Source organism: Lissotriton vulgaris, chromosome 12 (assembly GCF_964263255.1).
Source record: "Lissotriton vulgaris chromosome 12, aLisVul1.2, whole genome shotgun sequence".
NCBI lineage: Eukaryota > Metazoa > Chordata > Amphibia > Caudata > Salamandridae > Lissotriton > Lissotriton vulgaris.
In genome coordinates this window covers 158025275-158046810 of record NC_141700.1, presented here as the reverse complement: position 1 = coordinate 158046810, position 21536 = coordinate 158025275, and the positions used below count along the sequence as shown (strand labels likewise).

General features: G+C 48.3%; 1 protein-coding gene across 1 annotated transcript in view; it reads left to right on the top strand.

Annotated features, from left to right (window-relative positions):
• Positions 1-21536, top strand: part of HSF4 (heat shock transcription factor 4) — a 385922-nt gene that overhangs the window by 282350 nt on the left and 82036 nt on the right. Inside the window, exon 9 of the mRNA XM_086947661.1 lies at positions 1324-1429. Within this exon, the coding sequence (XP_086803787.1) occupies positions 1324-1429 (106 nt within the window). The remainder of the gene's footprint in view (positions 1-1323; positions 1430-21536) is intronic.

Sequence of the window (21536 nt, the reverse complement as noted above, 5' to 3'; positions counted from 1 at the left end):
CAGAGGTACCCTTCCTTCCTTTCCCCAGTCTTAACACGATTTTATCCCAGTCGGCTGTTTTCCCCGCTCACAGCAGAAAACAAATTCAATGTATATCACATATACAATAATGGTAAATAGCAGCGAGTGTCTTACTTAATAACAAATGTTAGGGGGGGCCCAGCCCAGCCTCCTCCGGCCACTGACGGCCTTGGACAGCCCGCCCTTTGCCCGGGCTTAGCCCGGCGTCCGCCCGCGCGCGTCCCGCGTGGCGGAAAAAGGATGCTGATTATATCCGATAGGAATGGGCGGGGCTGCTGTAGCGCTGTTGTCTCCTGGGACTGAGACTCCCTAGCGCTGCTTCTCCTGCCGCTGCCTGCTGCCAAAGGTCGAGTGTCCGGTGCGCTGCGTCTCCCGCGGAGTGGGAGGTGCGAGGTCTACTTCAATGCCCGGTAAGACAGGGCGGGGCTGCTGTAGCGCTGTTGTCTCCTGGGACTGAGAGTACCTAGCGCTGCTTCTCCTGCCGCTGCCTGCTTCCAAAGGTCGAGTGTCTGGTGCGCTGCATATCCCGCAGAGCGGGAGGCGCGAGGTCTACTTCAATGCCCGGTAAGAGAGGGCGGGGCTGCTGTAGCGCTGTTGTCTCCTGGGACTGAGAGTCCCTAGCGCTGCTTCTCCTGACGCTGCCTGCTGCCAAAGGTCGAGTGTCCGGTGCGCTGCGTCTCCCCTAGAAAACTAAAATTATAAACATCACTGCTATTTCATTTTAAATTCCAATGACTAATTTTAATAGGCACATATGATTCTAATCAGAAAATAATTCCAGATTAGAACACACCAGATGCAAGTAATCGGCAAACACTGTGCTACACAAATGCCCAGAAACATAACTTCTACAAGTGACTTGTGCATTTATGCAGTGAGAAAATATTACTTTGTCTCCCTGCAAAATATTTTAATTACAGTTTAACATTCTGGGCATATTGCAAAATGCCACAAGGCCCATTTATGCACTGAGATTATATTTCATAGCACTTTTTAATGAGAATCCAGGTGACTTCAATGTGTAGTGAGAACTTGTTTCTTAAAATAGCCTTTGCATTTATAGCCATCGATAATTTTGTTCTTACAATTTAAATAAAATTCAATACAAATATACATTACATTCAATAAAAGGTTGCTTAAATGGTGTCCTTTTTCAGGTAACAGCAAACATTGTTTGCAGCATGAAAATGATATTATGCAAAAACTGCTATAACATTTTTGATTGTGGGCCATGTAACAATAAAATAGCAGCTCTCTTCTGCTTTGCCATAAATAATATAAAATATACCTTTGATTTTGCAGGACAGAGATGGGCGACCCTTTGGACAACTCTGAGATGAGCCTAGAAGGCCTTCAGCTTCTGCTTAGGAGCCAGCACTATAACTTGGAATCTTCCAGTGTTTTGGATGTGAGTCTGTCACCTCTTTTAATGTCTGTCATTAGAAACCTAATGCCTGTACATAATTATTCTGAGAACCTCAGTGTGAATGCCTTATAAGGAATTCAGGAGTTTTCGAAAATGCCAGAGTTGCTGATAAGCTTTGTAGGTGAGGAAGTGTATTCAATCGCAAGTAAGATTTGCCTCAATGTGACTGAGTCTGTCCCAGACTTGCTGAACTATCAGGCAATACTTGGGTGCAAGGTTAGAGCATGTTCAATAGAAAGTGGGTTTTCCCTCATTCTCGTGATGGCATGGGTCCATTTTAATAAGAGAATCAATTTGCTTCAGTGCATGGTTTGTATTATAAAAATGTACATGGGCAACTAAAGCCTTCTGGGAGCATACTAAATGCATGCCACCCAAAAACTGGCCGATATTTAGCATGCTTTGTGAGTTCCATTTTTATTTACACAAAGTAAGCTTGGAGCACAGGTGCAATGTGTGGACATCTGGACATGCTGGAGGTCGATGCGGTGGTGACAAACAGGCGCTGCATCAGTTTCTTCAGCCGCCGTCCCACGGTGCATTGATTCTTTCAGCCGCACACCAGGGCATACATTGGAGTCAGTGCGGAGGTCTTGGACTTCGGAGACATGGTGCACAGCACTCGGGCTGCAGCGACTTCTTCAGCCGCTTGCAGGCGCTATGCCGATCTCTTTGGCTGCGCGCCGCAGTGCGTGAAAGTTTCTCCTGCGTGGCAGAATGTGTTGGAAAAATAGGCGCTGGAAGGGCGGTGCATTGAATTTGATGGTTTTTGCAGCAAGAACAACCTCCAAGGGCCCAGAACTGGATTTACCACCACAAGGCAGGTCAGAACTGCAAGCAGCGGAGTTCAGGGATTCTGCAGATGAAGTAATTGATGGCCCTGAGACTTCTAACAGGAGACATGCACACATAAGTCCTTTGGAGAAACTTCACATGCCGCATAGAAAGCAAAGTCCTGTCCTTTTCCTCTCTAAAACAGAAGCAGCAACTGTAGTCCAAACCAGCAAACCAACACACAGCAAAGGGGCAGTACTCCTCCTCACAGCTCTTCAGCTCTTCTCCTCTGCAGAGGCTCCTCCTGATACAGAAGTGCTCTAAAAGTCTGGGGTTTTAGGTCCAATACTTATATCCCTTTTGGCATTTGAAGCAGGCATTCTTCAAAGGATTGTCTTTGTAGTACACAAGCTCTTGTCCTGCCTGGTCTTGACTCCAGACACACTCAACGGGGGTGGAGACAGCATTGTGAGAGGCCAGGCACAACACTATTCAGGTGCAGGTGACAGCTTCTCCCACCACTCTAGCTCAGGAAGGCCCAACAGCCTGGTGATGGGCCATCAGAATATGCAGGGCACACCTCAACTCCCTTTGTGTGAATGCCAAAGATTGAATGTACAAACAGGTCCCTGTCAGTCTAAACCAGGCGCTGATTCCACAGGCAGGGAAAGGCAAACAATGGTGCCCACTTTCTAAAAATTGCATTTTTAAACACAATTTAAAAACCACTGTCACTAAAAGATGTGTTATTAAATTCTGGGCTCAGAGAGCCGAAACTCCAAATCTCTAGCTGGTCACAATTGAAGGTTACACTTGTAAAATGTTACAAGGCAGCTCCAATGATATCCTATGGGAGAGCCAGTCCTCGTAATAGGGAACAATGAAATTGGCAGTATTTTACTATCAGGACTTGTAAAACACACTAGTACATGTCATACCTTTCACATACACTGCACCCTGTCCATGGGCGTACCTTGGGACTACCTTTGGGGCGCCTTACTTGTAGTAAAAGGGAAGGTCAGGGCTTAGCAAGTGGGTGCACTTGCCAGGTCGACATGACCGCTTTAAAACTGCACTCACAGACACTGTAATGGCAGGCTTGAGACAAGTGTACAGGGCTACTCGTGTGGGGGGCACATGCAGTGCTGCAAGTCCACTAGTAGCATTTGATTCACAGGCCCTGGGCACACATAGCCATGCCTTGCCATGCCTTCTGCCTGCTTACATAGAGGTGCCACAGAAATCTTTAGGGTTCAGTCCCTTTAAACTGCTGTATGGTCACCCTGTATTGTTAAAAATATTTATTAATGTTATGTTAAAAATATTTATTGGGGGCACATGCAGTGCTGCAGGTCCACTAGTAGCATTTGATTCACAGGCCCTGGGCACACATAGTGCACTTTACTTGGGGCTTACCAGTAAATCAAATATGCCAATTATGGAGAAACAATCAGAATTTCAATTTAAACAGGGAGCATTATCACTTTAGCACTGATCATCAGTGATAAAGTGCCCAGAGTACCTAAACCAGCAAAAACGAAGTCCAGCATAACGGTCAAAAATACAGGTGGCAGAGGCAAAAGGACAGGGGAAGTCACACGGAGGATGCCAGGTCTAACATTACTCACATAGATTAATATATGTGACCTTTTTATAGTGTATACATATCTCTTACATACAGATCTAGGAAAACTCAAAAACCTGACTCCAAATCATATTTTAGTGAAAGCACCTGTGAAGTGACAAGCTAAGAATGTCTTTGTTTCCTCAATGACAACAAGGTGTTATGGTCCAACTAGCTCCTAGCCAAGATGACTTTTGAACAAAAGGAGTGATGGTGGCTCTTAAAGTGAGGCATTTGAATTGGACCCTGCTAGTACTAAAATACACCTTTTTGACATCTTGCAGATTGCTGTTCTGAACACAAAAGGCAAAAAATGTGTCTTGATGTCTGCAAATTGCGCCAGGTCAAAGTCAGCACATTTCACTGAGGCCAGCCAGGGTCGTGATCTGACTCAATACTAACTGCTGGATCCGGGATCCTAATGAATCTCCCGCATTTCCACCATTGGGGTTAAGGGATAAAGTAAATAAATAAGGTTGAGAGCAGGGGAAAGGGAAATAGGGACTTGTTAAAAATAAAAGAGAGAAGAGTTTTGGGGGATCTCTCTTGTAAAACATATACATTAGATTAATTTGCAAACATAACTAACAAGCATTGGCAATGCTGATAGGTCTGGCTTATGAATGCACTGTCAAGCGGAACCTAAACATTCATGTTTGTTAATGACTGCCCTCTTACCATCTGTGTTGCCAGAGAGAAATACCATTCATTATCTAATTATGTAAGACACTTTCGTAGGGTTGCAATGTCATATGTGTCCATGCCCCGAAAGGTAAAAGCCCAGCAGCTGGATAAATAAACAAAATGATCGCAGCTGTGTGGAGCGCAGGCATTTTGTTTGTGGAAGCACGCAATTTCTTTCCAGTCAAAACATATACCCCTGGCTCCCAACATGTGGGCAGAGCCAAGGCCCCTTTCCCCATAATACCCACATAATTGTCGCGTGATAGCAGCACTGCCAAGCCTGACCATAAAAGAGGGTACAGAGGGTCTACCTTTTGAACCATATAAATTAATTTACAGACAGGATTAAAATGGTGGGGTTTATGGGCCTCCACTTTAAATACAAAATCAAATTAAATTGTTTAAATAAAGTTATAAACACATTTAGTGTTTAATTAAAGCAAGAAAATACGTGCTTGAAGGCAGCTCAGCAATTTTAACCACAGTCTAAAATTAAATGAATATTTGATAAAAATTATATCATTCATCTGATGTTTTTTTTTGAAATCCGATAAAAGCAAGCTTTGGCAAAGCCAATAGGGCTGGCTTTCATTTTGTGTCCTAACTAAAAGATGCTTTTTAGAAGCCTGTTGTGGTGAAAAAAAGCACAAATAAATGTGCTTTCTGTAGGCTAGGGCGACTGACTCCGGAATCTGGGGATCACGGTTCGATCCCCAGCACCGTCGGCAGATTAGCCCAGCACCATGTGACTCTGGGCAATAGCTTGCCTAATCTTCCTGACGGCCACCAGCGCCTAGAGACCCTTACGGGTGATTGTGCGCTTTACAAATGTGGATTATTATTATTACTATTATTTTGCTTTATGTGTAAGGAAATGGGTATCTGTATATGTGCCCACAACTAATATTTGCAGAGGCTCATTATTGGTAGATCGAATAATATTTGCAGAGGCACATTATTGGTAGATCGAATAATATTTGCAGAGGCTCATTATTGGTAGATCGAATAATATTTGCAGAGCCACATTATTGGTAGATCGAATAATATTTGCAGAGGATCATTATTGGTAGATCGAATAATATTTGCAGAGGCACATTATTGGTAGATCCAGACACATATATGGCATCACCACTGCTGTCTGAGCCTCAGATTGTAAGATTGGTGTAACCTGTCTGCATCCGACCATGCCCTCATTATCTTATGCTCTTAGTTATTAAACCATTCATTCATGCATTTACCCGTTCTTCCATCCATGCTTTAGGTGATCTATCATCTATGCACCCAGTCACTCTGGCATTCATCCTCTCATGTACTCTATCTGTCCGACCGTTGACACTTTCTCACATCACTCCCCCACCCACCCACATAACCGCACACACAATCATGCCAATCATTTATGAAGCACTTCCACTTCGAAAATAGCCAGATCTGCTAGCTTTACACAAATCATACCTGAGCGAGGCTGTCCCAGGTGCAGACTACAGACTAGAAGCAGGGAGAAGAGTGCAAAAGAGGTAGGACTGCAGCACGCCTCTCCCTTACATTTGCAATGGATACCCTAAAAATCAGGCATTTTATTGCATTGGTAATAGCATCAGTAAGTCCTATTTGTGATCCGAGAACCGCTTCACCTCGAGGAAGTTTTTTCAGCGCTAGGAACCATGAGAGAAAGAGGCTACCGGAGGTAAAGTGTCCTGGATGCACGTCAAGTTTATCTTCTACTGCGGCATGGTCTGTGTTGGAAGCTGAGGAGGTTGGCTTGGGAAGGGGGTGTGGAGGAGAAAGGAGGCAGATGAGGGACAGTAGGAACAGGGTCCTTTTTAGGTCGAGCTTAGAGCAGCTTGCTCGACTTTTAGTAAGGGGGTTTTCAAACTGCTACCAGACTCTTTTGCTGGCCTCAAGCTTGCGTGCACGTGCACACGCGCAGCGTCTATGTGGGTAATTAACTTTCGCGCATGTCTTGGCCCCCACTGTGCTCCTCACTTCTTTTGGCTTCACTCTGCCATCTTGCGGCCGCTTGTCCTCCGTCAATGCCAATTGTGTGCGATGCCCAAAGTACTTCTGGGAGGCCACAAACCCCAGCGTCTTATATCCCGGCTCCTAAACCTGCCCCTGTCCTTCGTTGCAAGAAGCGCCTCATAAAGCTAGTGCCATTCATCCCGCGCCATTGTGCTCCGTAGCAGTGCATGTGTTTAGTGTCTCTCTGCCTCGTGTGCCGACACTTCTCTCCTCACTCTCTCTCCTACCTTCCTCTCTCTTACCCTATCCCATTCTCTCCCCTCCGCCCTCGATGTTGGATGTACACGCAAAAGCACGGGAGATGCAAGGGAGCCCGCAACAAAATCATCCTGAGAGTTGAAATTCCAAACAATAAACAGTCTGAGGTATTTGCTACACACTGCAACCATATTTGTAAGGACGAACAAAGTCTGCACACATATTCTCCCATTCACCCCAAATGCTCATCCCATGATGGATGCACATCAGGCACTGCGGAAGTCCTACACATTCTATTGTGACAAGGCTGGGACACGCTTCCCATACAGGTCCAAAAAACTAAGACTAGGACCCTCAAAAACACTCTCAACACAGCACACCGTGCCTCCATGTTGGGTCCTCATCCCGAACGGCTGCCCTTTAACAAAGGAAAACCATCTAAGGCAATTCCTCTGGAACATCCGAGGTCACCAACACTGTGTCCCATACACCCCGCTAGTTGTGCCTCTGCTGCAGCACCTGGGGAAGTACCAGTACTTATTAGGACCAACAAGTCTTGCATACGGTAAGAGCCTGTACTTCTCAAATATATTGAATGGGAAAGTACAGCACTTATTAAGATCAAACCAGTCATCTGCACATTTAGTGCATGCACTTCTTCCCATATATATTTAATGGGAGAATACCAGTACTTATCAGGACCAAACAAGTCCTGTAAACGGTCTGTGCGTGCCCAGCATTTGGACTCCCAGGGAGGTGTAGCTCCTAGAACTGTGTCCTGGGCCTCCCTGCTTCCAAGGGTAAACACGAGAATTCCACACCTTCCTGCACCTCCCCCGTATGCACGCTGGTCCCCCGTCCGTCATTGCTAAAGGGCTGAGGAAACCCTACCCCTCACTCGTGATAGAGGGGACTGATCCGGGCCCTGAGTGGACACTGAACCGCCCGTGCACGAGGGCCCTCCTCCTGCTGCCAAAGGAGAGAAAGTTAACAGTTCTTTTCCATTGTTCCCTGGCGGACACAGTATGGTGTCACAAATGATGGAGGGAATGAGAGTGTGTTGCCTGTTATTAGACACTGAATCTTACGTGAAGGGCCAACCTACGCAGCCTACCCTGCTTGCTGAATCTTCGACCAGACACAGATGCCCAGTCCCTGCTAACAACTTGTGTGTCCCTTGATACTTCCACCAGAATGGTGTCGGACTACCAGATTCTGTGTCACCCCTTCTGAAACCCCTCAAATACTGCGTCACGCACTAGGCCCTAAATGCCCTTCCCCATCCCTCAAAGACATCTGACAGCCTGATCCCTCGCAGCTTTGGTGAATGGCATTGGCCCAGCACACCCAGTCAGTGTTTGAAACATGCCTTTACGTTAGAGTTACCATTTAAAGAGAGTGGCTAGCCCTGTCCTGTCAAGGCTTGTCAATGGCCGTTCCCACCTTTTGGTGACTATCTTGCCATGGGATGTGTGACATAGGCACGGGTGTCCCAGTGGACTTGCCGGGTAAGAGGGGGACTGCAAGACGAATACTTGCCCCTTCTTGAGCAGTGGGAACGCCATCAGGACTATTTGACTGTCTTGGATGCTGTCGAGGATCCATCTCTTAGTGCATGCTTGCCTCCATAACATATTATATTAGATGGACAGCCCAATGCCTGGCTGCAAGCTTCTCCATCATGCGTATAAGGCCCGTTTGAGTTTTGCTTAGGCAACCTCCCTTATAACATTGTGTAGAGGATCTCCTCATGTTTGACACTCGTACAAGTCGTCCCCCTGTGCCTGGCCTTCGTTGGACCCTATGAAGTTTGTAACAAGCAGCCTATACAACTGTATATACAAGTCTTGCAACTAGGGGAACTATTCCTTCCTCACTCTTGCTTTTTGGCATGTGAACAGTGCCAAAAAATCCCTACTTTCGTACCTGAAAACAACTAAATAAAACTGTCTAGGTGAAAGCTTACCCGAGCACCAAGCCAAGGGACCTCCACAGCGTGTCAACCCTTGTTGTTGAATTTTAGACTGTTGAAATTGCATGCCCAATTCCGGACCCTTCACGTAAAACCAGCCAAACCCATCGCTTACATGGTCACATATGTGCCAACGTGTCCCATGAATTAAACAAGTTAGAGGCTTAATGTATCAGCCTGATCCAATGTGGAGCCAGAGCTGAGAGGTCTTAGTGGGATCAGACCGGGGGAGGTAAGTGTGTGACTAATGCAGGCCCAAAATTCTGTGCAAAAGATAATGCAACCCCATAGAGCCAATGGGCCAGAGTAAAGGAGACTGGCAATGTTGTGGTACAACTATGCGAGTGTCTCAGCGTGGGCCAGAATGCAGGAGTTATATGTGTGGCTTATGCAGGCCCAACTAATCTGCAGGGCTATCCAGCTTGTTCAGGTTATGAGCTGAATCTTGCCTGGTATATAGCCGCAAAGCCATTGCTACCCTGTAATTACAAAAGGAGCACAACACTTGCAACATCCCCTCTGTTGACATAGCCAATACTGCTTAATTGCCCAAGATAAAGAAGCCGCAATTAAAGCTTTCTTGCATAGCCAACTACGAACTAGCCACCCCCCTTCAGAGCTACACGGGTTCAACTGCTATGTGTGACATTTTCAATATTTCAGTGCACGAAGAGTGACATTGAAAGATTAAGAAAGACCCTTTCTTGCTAGCACACAAACACTGAAGATGAGGGAGACCCAATATCAGTAATTACGCCCATCTGACCCACAAGAACTCTAAGAAGACCAAGGTTTAAGGCTGCTTTTGTCAGACATTCCAAGCTTGGAGTGTCCATGTTTGAGACAGTAACCTATGCACGGTACATTGGGAGTCAAAGTGCCTGGTATGGAATGAGACTGCGCAGCTCAGATGGAACAGAGTATCACAACATTACACAGTCAGTCTGAACTGCCTGGCCCGTAAGACCGGAGATTTTAATAGAAGTCCTCCATGTACCCCACAAAGAGGACCTGACCAGTCTTCTACCATACTACCCATGAGGTTGCTTGTCCAGTCACGTAGGAGCTGTGGCCCGACCAGAAATAAGACTTTGTTGCTGTTTGGTCATTGCCTAACGTTGTTAAGCAATAACTGTGGGTACCGTGGAAGAAAACAAAATTTCGCCATTCTGAACTGAATAAACTCTAATGGGGGCAACGGCTGGTGCCGGCTTTGCCTCATGCTGAGCACGCCACTCCTGACCCACGATGCCATCATCAAGTTGCAACCCGAAGGCCCCCCAAGCAACAGCTGTACCTAGAGAAAGCACTGTCCTCCCCTACCCGGGAATGGGAGGCCCGTATCTGCCCCTCTCGTGCACGGGACACCCTGTACCTGCTTCAAGCCCCGGCAGGCCTTTCTACTAGGCGTTGTTTGACCATAATGGGACGAAACCCGTGCGTTTCTGGAAGAGAGAACAAAACCATGAACACAGCCCCTAATCAGCATTGACCGGAAAGCTTATTGCTACCTCGATCACCAGGATGGATCAGAGTCCCAGTTGCTGCAAAAGAACCCATTCCATTACTGCACATGGGGTGCAGGCTCCGTCCCGCCACACCCCTCTTAAAAGAAAGTGTTTGTCACAGGGGATGCAAGGTTTGCCCACACTCTGCCACCGCTTACCGAGAGAACCCCCTGTTGGACCTGGCCCTTTTTGGCAGGTTCACCCCGAAACTTTTTGCTTTTTCCTAGCCTATTTCTGTAACCTGGTGTTGGTGATTTTAGGCCTCTGCACACATTTTCACTATGGTACAGTGTAAAGTGTGTGAGCTCTCTGTGTGTATGGTGAGAGTGCCCTGCCCTCCCATAGGAATGCATGGGGAATATGTGTGACCATGGTAGTTCCTGATGTGTGGGAATGCAGGGTCGAGTTTGGTATGTGCTAACTCATGAGATTGAATGCTGCGCAATGATGTATGCGGCATGAATGTGTCTAGTGTGGAAGTGCCACTTCTAGAAGTTGGCATGTTTGTGTAATTTGTGTCTGGCCTGTGATTGGCTGGAGGTGGCTGGTGAGCCTGGCTCCAAGAGTCTGGATAGGTCTGCCCGGCGGTGAGTGGAGAGATTAACATGCTGATGTGAGGGGAGGGGTGCACCTGGGACCTGAATAGGGCAGGGCTTTCCCCACACAATGCTCGGTCCACCCCCTGTGGTGTGTCTGATGTCCCTAGCCTGGCCAGTGAAAGGAGTTCCCCATAACCAGTTGTAGCTGGTTCCCACATTGCCTGCACCCAGCTAGACAAAGGATTCTGTGTATAAAAAGGGTGCTGTGACACTCTGGAAAGGTTCTTGTTTCTGACTTGAATCCTGCCAGGGGCGTGCTGCTGCTTGGGCCCAGGGGAAGGCTTGCCTCCCTGGGCCCTGCCCAGCCCCTGGACATCTGATGGACTTTTTGTGGACCCTTCTTCCTGACCCTGGAAGCCCTTGTCCTGTGATGTTCTGCTTGTGCTGGGACCCTCCTTGCTAATGGGGTCATTTCTGATGGGCCTGCGCTCTCTGAGCCCCCAGCGCCTTGAGAGCGCTTTATCTTTTTATCTTGGGCAGAGCGCTAGATTCTACTCGGTCCCCAGGAGAGGGAAGACCGTGGGCTGCGCAGCGCGGTGGCTGCAGCCCTTGTAGAGGGAATCTCGACGTGAGGGATTCCCCCCTGATGCCGTCATTGCGAGAGCCCACCTCCCTGCTTGGTGCCTTGAGTCACTTATTTTTATCATGGGTGCCACCCTGTTTATTTAATTATTTCGCAGGTGACCACCCCGTTTCTATTGTTGTTTTATCTTGCGAGGGTGCCCACCCCTCGTTATTGCCCCAAAGAGTTCACCGCCGCTGCCCGAGTTGTCTGGCGAAGCGTTGCCGGGCCGTTGCCTAGCGCGACCCGGAAGTGATGGTGGTGGGCGGGGCCAGTGCTTGCGAGCACGTCCGGAGCCTCGCAGGCGCCTTTTTCGAGTCCCGGTCCCAGAGGAGAGAGAGGACCGGGTGAAGGTTGGCGCTGCACAGGCAGGGCTCTCCCGAGGAGTGAGAGCCCCGCAGGCGCCACGGAGATTGCGGAGACACAGCGGGGCTCGGGGCACATTGCCGGTGCCTGCCCCCCCGCGCAACGAAGAGAGACTCCCCTCCGAACCGGTAAGTGAAATCGGCTGGAGGGGGTTGCAGGGAAGCACCACGCTGGTGCCTCTCGTCAGGGCAGCCCCGCTTGGCAGAGGGCTGCCCCAACGCTGTCCCCCACATTCGCGGAACCCCTGTGAGTGGGGGCTCCATGTTGCCTGGAGCCAGTCGATGTCCTGTGCCCTTGTTGCGCCTCGAGCGGTCCCGTAGTGCTCCAGGGGGCACATGTGTGTGCAGAGCCTAGAGGGCTCCACCGGTTGCATAATATATATTTTCAGAGCCCCGTGGGGCTCCAACAGGCGCACATTTGTCCCACGGGCTAGTTTTCCCTAGTGGCAACAAGTTATTCAAGGAGCCAGTGTGCTCCATGGGGCCTAGTTGTTCTTAGAGCCAGAGGGCTCCAAAGTTTTGGGCGCAATGTTCTAAAGGGCTACTGAGAGCCCATGCATACTTGTGACTTTCACAGCTGCCCAGCAAGTAGTGGGCAGCTGCACCGTTTAGGCGCAACGTGAGTGAGAGTCCTTGAGAGGGACGGAGATGGCACAGAGGTGCCAGGCCTTTCACAGCTGCACAGCACCTAGTGCCAGCTGCAGCGTTTAGGCCCTTGTGGTTGTTCCCAGCTGCCCAGCAATTAGTGGGCAGCTGCAACGTTTAGGTTTGCGCCGGTGGCGCACCCCTGACTGGCGCTGCGTTGGCAGCACGCCCTGACATTCTGGACACAGAGCATTTGAGCCCCTTCTTGGGATGGCCAGTTGGCCAGGGGGCTGGTATGTGAATTCTGCGCAATGTGATTTCACTATGTTTATAATGGTATGGGCCAAATCTGATTTTTGCACAGTGTGATGTTACTGGGATTGTGAGGTTACTTTACCTGTGTAGGTTTGTTAGTAAGAGTTTACTTCACTGTGAGTCACGCCCCTAAATATGAGTTTTGCTTAGGGGGAGAGTCTAATGTGTTTAGACTAGTGAGAGATTGCCTACTGTAGTTTTACTGGTTAGGCCTAAATGTGACTATTCGTAATGTGCTCTGCCTTTATGCTTATGTGATACTTATGTGATACTTCTAAAGGTGCTTATGCTTAGAAGTTTGCTTTGCCTAGTATGTCATACTAGAGAGGTTATGTGTCCATGCGTGATCTAGGCCTTTGGTTATTAGTATTGCGTAGTGTGTACCTACCTGTTACCAGTGATTACTGGTTGTGATCTATAATTGTTATTTTGTGCTACACTTATTCTAAGTTCTAGAAGTGCTATTTCTGCTAAGTGTTGATTCTGACAGTGGCCCATGTGGCCCTGTCCTGGTGTAAATAATCCTGTGTGAATATTGCCCGTGCCAGTTGGCACAATGTATATTGTGTGATTAATATCTGATGTGTTTTGACAATACAAAAGTTATTTTTATATAACCTTGTGTGGAGTTCCTTTTGTGGTGTGCCTAGGATGTTGTTGCTGGTGTGTGCGTTCGCAAATGCTTTACATATTACCTCCGGGATAAGCCTGTCTGCTCGTGCCAAGCTAAGGGGGTAAAGTCAGAACAAGAGTGCACCGGGTTATGTGCCTGTTAAAAAAGGGGAGGAAAACTGAATAACTAATGACTAAAAACACTCTAGTGTTGATTTCTTATGATATTTTATTTTTGTAACACCTTTTTTTCTTAGCAATTGTTTTTCTTAATTCATTATACGTGCAAATTGTTATAGGTAAAAAAGACAAAACATGTGCAAATGGTGTAAGACTAGACAATTTGATTGATTATTAAAAAATACAGAAGTGCATTCCTTTTCAACGCGTTTCGGCGTGAGCCTTCTTCAGGAAGTCTGTATTCATGCACCAATATCTTAAATTGAAAAATAAAGATTACATGTCATTGGTCTGATATAGCGTTTTCATACCTCACATAATTTATAAATACATTTCAATATATGATTTGTTCACTTTGAAAGGATCTCTCCAGTAACACCCTGTGGTGGCGGCTATACTAAACCTAGAATTCCCTGAGTATACACACATGTTAAAAATAGAGATGAACATATTTATTATATACATAACGTCAAAACTTATCGAAAAAATGACATCCTTAAAACTCTAAGTGCTTCGTGCATTATATACATTCTGTTAACGTTTAATTTATAGACATTGTGGACTTTATATACACTTATATACATATTATTTATACATGTTGCTGACTCATAATATCGAAACATTGAACTGATGTTTTCAGTTCTTTGATGATTACATCCTCTAATGCATATTGGACTAATTTATACAAGGTGGCTGGATGATCGTGTGTGAAAGGGAAAGGAGGGGAGCAGGTGGGCCCTAAAGGGAAGGACTAAGGATGAAAAATACAGGAAAGTGGGGAACCCAACTTGTCGGTAGCAATAATAGTGGATATGGATAACATGGAATGGTCAGAGACATTTCACGTACTTAAATCAGGACACTACTGATAATCGCACATAAGAAAACTTTCTTTTATATAGGTCCTGCATTTAAAGACAAGAAAGAAAGGCACTCATATATAAACCTGCTGGCGAATAAAGCACAAGCGGATGAGAATGTACTGTCGTTTGATAAAAGAATCAGTCCACCTGCTGGTATGTAGTTGTCTTGAAAGTGTTCTATCTGACAGAAACAACAAGTCGAATATAGAGGTTAATGTAGGTAGTGGAGCACTACTTAACGCTGAATGTAATGATGTTAAAATTGTGTACCTGACGGTGGTCTATAGATGCATGAACGAACGGGGCTTCTATCTTCACTGATTATATCGGTCGGTTTGCGCGGTGTTTGCTCCAATATATTAACTATAAAGCCAGGAAACAACAAAGACTAATGAACAGTGTAACAACTATTTGTGATGGATAATTAAGGAATGGCATGTGCAAGCCAGGTGTCTTACCTATATGAAGGTATATGGTACCATTGATCAGAAGACACTAGTTTAATGCAGGTAACGTGTTCACCCTCATGGATCCAGGGAGGACTCCATCTGTGAAAGATTATAGTATATGAGCTGTAATGAGTATGCTGGCTGGTAAAGGATACTGCGCTGACTTATATCTAAATGTGCAGTGAGTCAAAGCTGTGGTCTGGGTGTGCTTCTTAGTGTCAATGGCGCTGCATACTATTGTGTATGTGCCCTTATATACGATAAATGTTAATATTTAACTCTCATGTTGTTGGATGTCCTAGAAAACAGGAATCAATAGTTCCTGCGTGTGTTGGAAAAAGATTTGGTGCCTGTGGCTGATGGTATAGTCATCTATATACCGAAGGCGCTAATTGTGTTAACAACGCTGCAGGCAGGAAGCCAGAGACAACAGCTGCTAATTCGGGTGCTTGCGCGAGGGGGAGCGCTTACTTATAATTACAAAATAAATGCTGACTAAGTCTGAGGGTATGGGCATCTCTGTACCAAAAGCGCTAAAAATATTAAAAAACGCTACGGGCAGAAAGCTAGAGAGCGCGGCTGCAAGTCCGAGTGCTTGCACGAGGGGGAGCGCTTACCTAGAATAATGAGGATCCGTCCATGGCCCGATCGTCCGTCAGCAGGGTCCGCCTATTGAAATGGTTACTAGGTACCGTGCTTTTAAAGTGTAGCGATGTTGTGGATGGTTACAACACTCGCGAGAGGACGGGCAGGCCGAGTGTTGGGGCCTGTAGTGAGAGATTGCCTACTGTAGGTTTACTGGTTAGGCCTAAATGTGACTATTCGTAATGTGCTCTGCCTTTATGCTTATGTGATACTTATGTGATACTTCTAAAGGTGCTAATGCTTAGAAGTTTGCTTTGCCTAGTATGTCATACTAGAGAGGTTATGTGTCCATGCGTGATCTAGGCCTTTGGTTATTAGTATTGCGTAGTGTGTACCTACCTGTTACCAGTGATTACTGGTTGTGATCTATAATTGTTATTTTGTGCTACACTTATTCTAAGTTCTAGAAGTGCTATTTCTGCTAAGTGTTGATTCTGACAGTGGCCCATGTGGCCCTGTCCTGGTGTAAATAACCCTGTGTGAATATTGCCCGTGCCAGTTGGCACAATGTATATTGTGTGATTAATATCTGATGTGTTTTGACAATACAAAAGTTATTTTTATATAACCTTGTGTGGAGTTCCTTTTGTGGTGTGCCTAGGATGTTGTTGCTGGTGTGTGCATTCGCAAATGCTTTACATATTACCTCCGGGATAAGCCTGTCTGCTCGTGCCAAGCTACCCAGGGGGTGAGCAGGGGTTATCTTGGCGTGTGACTCCCTTGCCCTGACTAGAATGGTGGTTTCTGCCTGGCTTTGGCGTAAGCCTTAGCCAACCAGAAATAGCCAGTTATAACACCCCCAATGCTTGCTTAGTACCTCAACAACTTGCCTAGACTCATCAGTTGTTTAACAGAGAAAACATCCCCTTATTGCACTGGAACTACCTGCTCTCCTCAGACTCACCAGTTGACTACCAATGTATTACTACCATTGAGCGTACCCTGTGCGCCCCAAAACAGAGCAGTAATGTCTCCTGGGGAGAACCTGGGTGTCCCAGACCCTAGCTCACTGCCCAGTGTGCTATGACCCTTCTACCTGTTGATAGCTCAGGCGGCCCCCAAGAGAGAGGGTGGTTCTCCTGCGCGGTTCCTGCATATGAGACATGGCAATCTTTAGATGCCCACCCTCATGTAAAAATATGAATTATTTACAATGAGACTGGGGCTATAACTGCCCCCCTGCTGCCAAGGCCAAGCCTGTTTGTCAGATACACGACTACTTAGTCCCTATTACATTCTCGCAGAGTTGGGCTTCCAGCGCCTGAGGTAGAGTGTAGTGACGCGTCTTGCTACTAAGTCAAATAGAAAATGTGAATTTGAAAATGGCCAAGCACTTAGGTGTGTGTGTTTAGAATCATCACCTCATACCTCGTCCCCTACCCTTCTACCCAGAACACCTCCTCGTTCCAGGCCTATAAACTGTCCTCACCGTTCTCCTCCGAGAGAGGCACTTCCAAATTCAATATAAGCCCTCTCTAATATCAGAAGGGAGACCTATCGTTATAGCAAGTTCTAATCTCTTTGCCATGGGAGTATACATCACTTTACTCTTGTAACACCTGTAACTACCTCTTAACATTGGTTTTGCTTCTGGTACTTGCACCAGTGCCACCATTGTCTACGCAATCTACCGTATTTGTCATTGACTGCCTGCCATGTATCCCAGTAAATTACCTCCCCTTGTACTTGTACGCTTCTGTAACTAGCACTCAATTCACTCCTTCCTCCTGTAATGCACACTTTGCTACTTCTTGTCTAGATTGCTCACGTCTGACACTTATCTTCCTGTAACTGATCCTTTTCTTTTGTGAGGTGTTCACTTGAGGTGCACTCATGCAACAGCTCTGATCCTTTTCCGAAGCGCTCCGACACCTTCGGGTAACGTCCGCGCAAAATAATGGCCAAACGGGTGTGCCCACAAGTGCAAAGCCCTGGTCAGGAAATGCCAAACAGCATTCCTGTGGGAAGCAGAGGAAGGAGGTTGGGATTAGTTAGATTTTGCAAAGCAGAGTTAATATAGTAACTGATGCGCAATGGCCCAAACTGTGACTTTGTCAAGTCAGCAGTAATGACCCCGTCTCATGCAACCGGCCCCCCCATTCACATGATATACTGTTTTAATCTGGTGCAGTGCAGAACATTGGAAGCTGGGACTTATGCCAATACTTGTAGATTGGAGTATTCTGCAACAGAAAGGTGACGACATTGTGATGTTTGTACTCATCCATTGGCCTTTGCACTGCCTCCTAGGCTAAAAAGTGTGTAGGAAGGCTGCGGAGCGTCCATCAAAGACTTGAACCCCGTTCCCCGGTACTGACAGAAAATCATGCACAACGGGTACCTCAAGTGAGACACTCTGCTCTACCACCTAAAAGGCCGGAGTCGCCGCCCCGCAAGCCCTAGCACCCAAGAGTGCTGAAATGCCACCGCCGCTGAGGGCTGAAAGATGCCGTTCACGACAAAGTAGCGGCTCCCTGTACCCGCCCAAAGCCGTCTGAACCGAAAGTGGCCAGAAGGAGGGGCGAGATGTCAAACAGGGAAAACAGTCAAACAAAGCACCAGAATCCAAGACAGGCTGCGCGGCGGCTGCCAAAAATTCACTCCCAGGAGTAAGAGCCTCCGCCGAATGCGCTGCGCCCCACACGCACCGGATATCTCAGTAGGTATCCGATGCTGCCATACACGAGGTCACAGCAAACGTGAAAGATGCGGCAAACAAACGACCGCGGAGGCCGGCAGCCGCAAAACTGTGAACCCCGCGATGCGAGCACGTTGACGAGTCTGCAACGGGCGATGCCATTAACTGGAGAATGCTGATTAGTTCAAAAGGAGAAAGAAAGACAAATACCTCTCCAGCAACCTATGTTGCGATACCCAAAAGTTGTAACAACGGTGTCTAGAACACGCACCGGGAAGAGCTGCGGGAATACTCAAAATAGGGCGCCAATTTAACTTTTTATCTTCTCCCTGAAGGCGACCGGGCCTCAAACATGTGGGCACCCTTATGCAAAGCACGCGACCCCCTGAGAGAGTTCGGGCCCTTGTTTCTGTGGCGCTATTTTGAATTGCTTTTGCCCCCTGGGTGCCGTGCCTGTATTATCGACTGCTCAGCCCGCAGGAATATCAGCGGAAAACCAGACAAGCTGATTCATGAAGTTGCATTCAAATAACAACTCATTTCACACGCAATAGCAGGGCATAACACCACGGAGCTACCCGGACTCGGTAGCCCCAAAAACTGTAAAACTACGACCGCTGACGGAGAAACAAACCGAAATAGCACACTGGCCCTCAACCCATAATGTGAGCCCCGATGGGATCGGGATGTGCTGCTCCCTCCTCCGCCTCGAGACCCTGGGGTCATGATTGCTCCTTCAATCTACGTCACAATACCAAAAGGCGCAACAACCACGGTGGCTAGAACACGCCCGGGAAGTGCTGCCGGCATGCTCTAAAATTGGGCGCCATTTTGTAAAATTCTTAGCTCAGCAGAGGAGGCGGGGGCCTCATACAAGTGGGCACCACCTTGAAAAACACGTGGCCCCTAGGCAGTGTTCAGGGGCCTCGTTCCTGTGGCCCCATTTCTAATTTGCTCTTGCCCCCAGGATTGTGGATCCGGGCACGTGGGAACCCTAATTGCAAAATGTACTCATGCCGATACCCGTGGTCGAACCAGGGACCAAAGCACTACCAGTTAACGCTCACTCGATTGAGGTAAGTCAGGTCCTTAACAATGCTCATCACATAGACCGAACCTCCTTGTACAATATTACACGGTAGATAAAACGGGTCTCGCACCCGCTGGAAGACTAGCGAGCCCCAGCCACCAAAACACTGAAACACCTGGAACCCAGCACAGAAGGAAAATTGTGCTACACTGGAGATCTATCGGGTATTCTTTCATAGGCCTTCCATGAAAGAAAAGGCAGAGTTGGGATCCGTACTTCCCTGAAGTTAAAAAATGCCAGACAACGCAACAAACAATATTGATTTAATCTGCCTACTTTCTCGTTCGCGTGGCAACACAGTGTCCTGTTTCTATGGGGGACGCCCGCGACCACCATATAAGAAATTTGTACCATGGAGCGACACTAGAAACATAAACTTCTTGCCTCCCTTACAACAAGGCCAAACTAGCCTGAGACAAGGGTCTCCCCAAGGATGATCGGCAAGTCTCCCCTCCGCCAAACCTGGCCTCGCCGGGGAAACAGGCTCATTACAAAAGCATGGGCCTGCACCGATGACCCCACATGCCCCCGAACAATGCTCCTCGCCATCAAAAGCTTCTCCGTGGGAGCGCGACACCCAACCAATTCACCCCGACTCACCGCAGGAGAAGTAATCCGGCGACCTGCGGAAAGCACAGCAACCCGTCGCAAGACCAGGCCTCCGGACGAGGGACCAGAGGGCACCTAAACTGCGTCAGGGTGAGGAGGCAAAGAGGCCACCAGTGGGGCGTGGGAGGACTTTATACTACTCCCCGCCCCCAGCCCCGGCCGGAAGTGACGAGCAGGACCCACTGGGGTCCGGAGACACTAGGCTGCTCCGTGTGCCATCTTGTGGCACTAAGGGGGCCACCCTCTTATGAGGGTCCCCTGCGGGGACGAGTCGGTCAGCCCGCAGTCATTGCTTAAGGGCTGAGGACACCCCTCCCCCCACTGGTGATAGAGGGGACTGATCCGGGCCCTGAGGGGACACTGAACCACCCCGTGCATGAGGGCCCACCTCCTGCTGCCAAAGGAGAGATGCGCCCGCTTACCATCCTACACAGACTATTTTTTATTTACCGCTCTATGGAGCAGCAAACACAGGGGGATGGGGGAGCACAATCCTCCTTGCTCGCAATCCTCTATGCTCTCCGGTGCATGGTCTGAAAGGCGGCACTCGGTCCCAGCCGCATCCCATCGTTGAGCTGCATGCCCTGCCCGCCCAACTGTACCTACTCCTTCCGTTGCCCCCCGCATCCCACACCACCAAAACACATGTATTTGGTGCTCCCTGCCGGGTGCCGTGCCTGTTGGAGCAGCCCCCGCCAACCCCGTACCGACCCAATTCGCCAGACCGCCCATATGCCATCCATAGCCGGCCCTCCCTGCTCTCCTTATCTGGGAAATTTCTTTCCTCGGACAGCCCCTACCCCAGGGGCGTAACAAACGCTCCCGCAGCCCCCGCGGTTCGGGGGCCCACATTCTAGAGTAAATGAAGGGGGCCCCTGGTCCCCTCAGCTCTCCTGAGAGCTGTGAGAGAGGATTGTGCTGAAGGAAGCCTCTCCCTCTGAAGCAGGTGCAGGCTGTCTGCAGCCTGCTCTGAACCCCTCACTGACTGAAGAGAAACATAGTATCAACTTACATTGTTTCTTTTCAGTCAGAATGCCCAGAAAGAGGATGGGCTGAGGGCCCAGGGAGCAGGAGACAGCAAAGAGCAGAGCTCACAGTCACAGGAGAAAGGATGGGGGTGGGGGCCCCAGAGAGCAGGAGGCAGCATCGAGCACTGCTGGGACCCTGACAAGGATGGGAGTGGGGCAGTGGCGGTTTCTCTTTTAGGGCGTAGGGGCTCCGCCCCAGGCACTTACGAAGTGCATCAATAACATTTTATAAAAATGTAAAACATTCCCAAAGAACACGGGGGCCCCGGGGCACTGTCGGAGGCTGCAGTCTTCTACTAACCCCACATGACTCACCATTTTCGCGCAGTTCCGCTGTCACGTCACGTGACTAATTGCTCTGCTCCCTGGCGGCCAGGCCCAAAAATGCCTGCTATGTTTTTGCCGGGCCGACAACATCCCAGCCCTGAAGGCTGTGATGTCATCGGCTCGTCAACTACATAGCTGGAAGGCTCAGTCTCCACCCCCTGATGGCGTGGAGGTTATGTTAGCCCCGGGCGTTTTAAATACAAGCCCGGGATCTCTAACTCTCCACGTCAATCAGGGTGGAGGAGAGCTTGTGTCACCACCCCTTTCCAACTCGTCACAGGGCGTGGTGGGAGGGACCCACCCTGTGACGAGTTGGTAAAGGGTGTGTCAGCCAAGGACCGTCTGCGCAGGCTTGAGATGACACTAACCTGACTCAATGCTTCCCGCGCGCTGCACTTGTGTCAGCATTTGGAGAGAGGACATGGCAGCTAATTTACGATCCA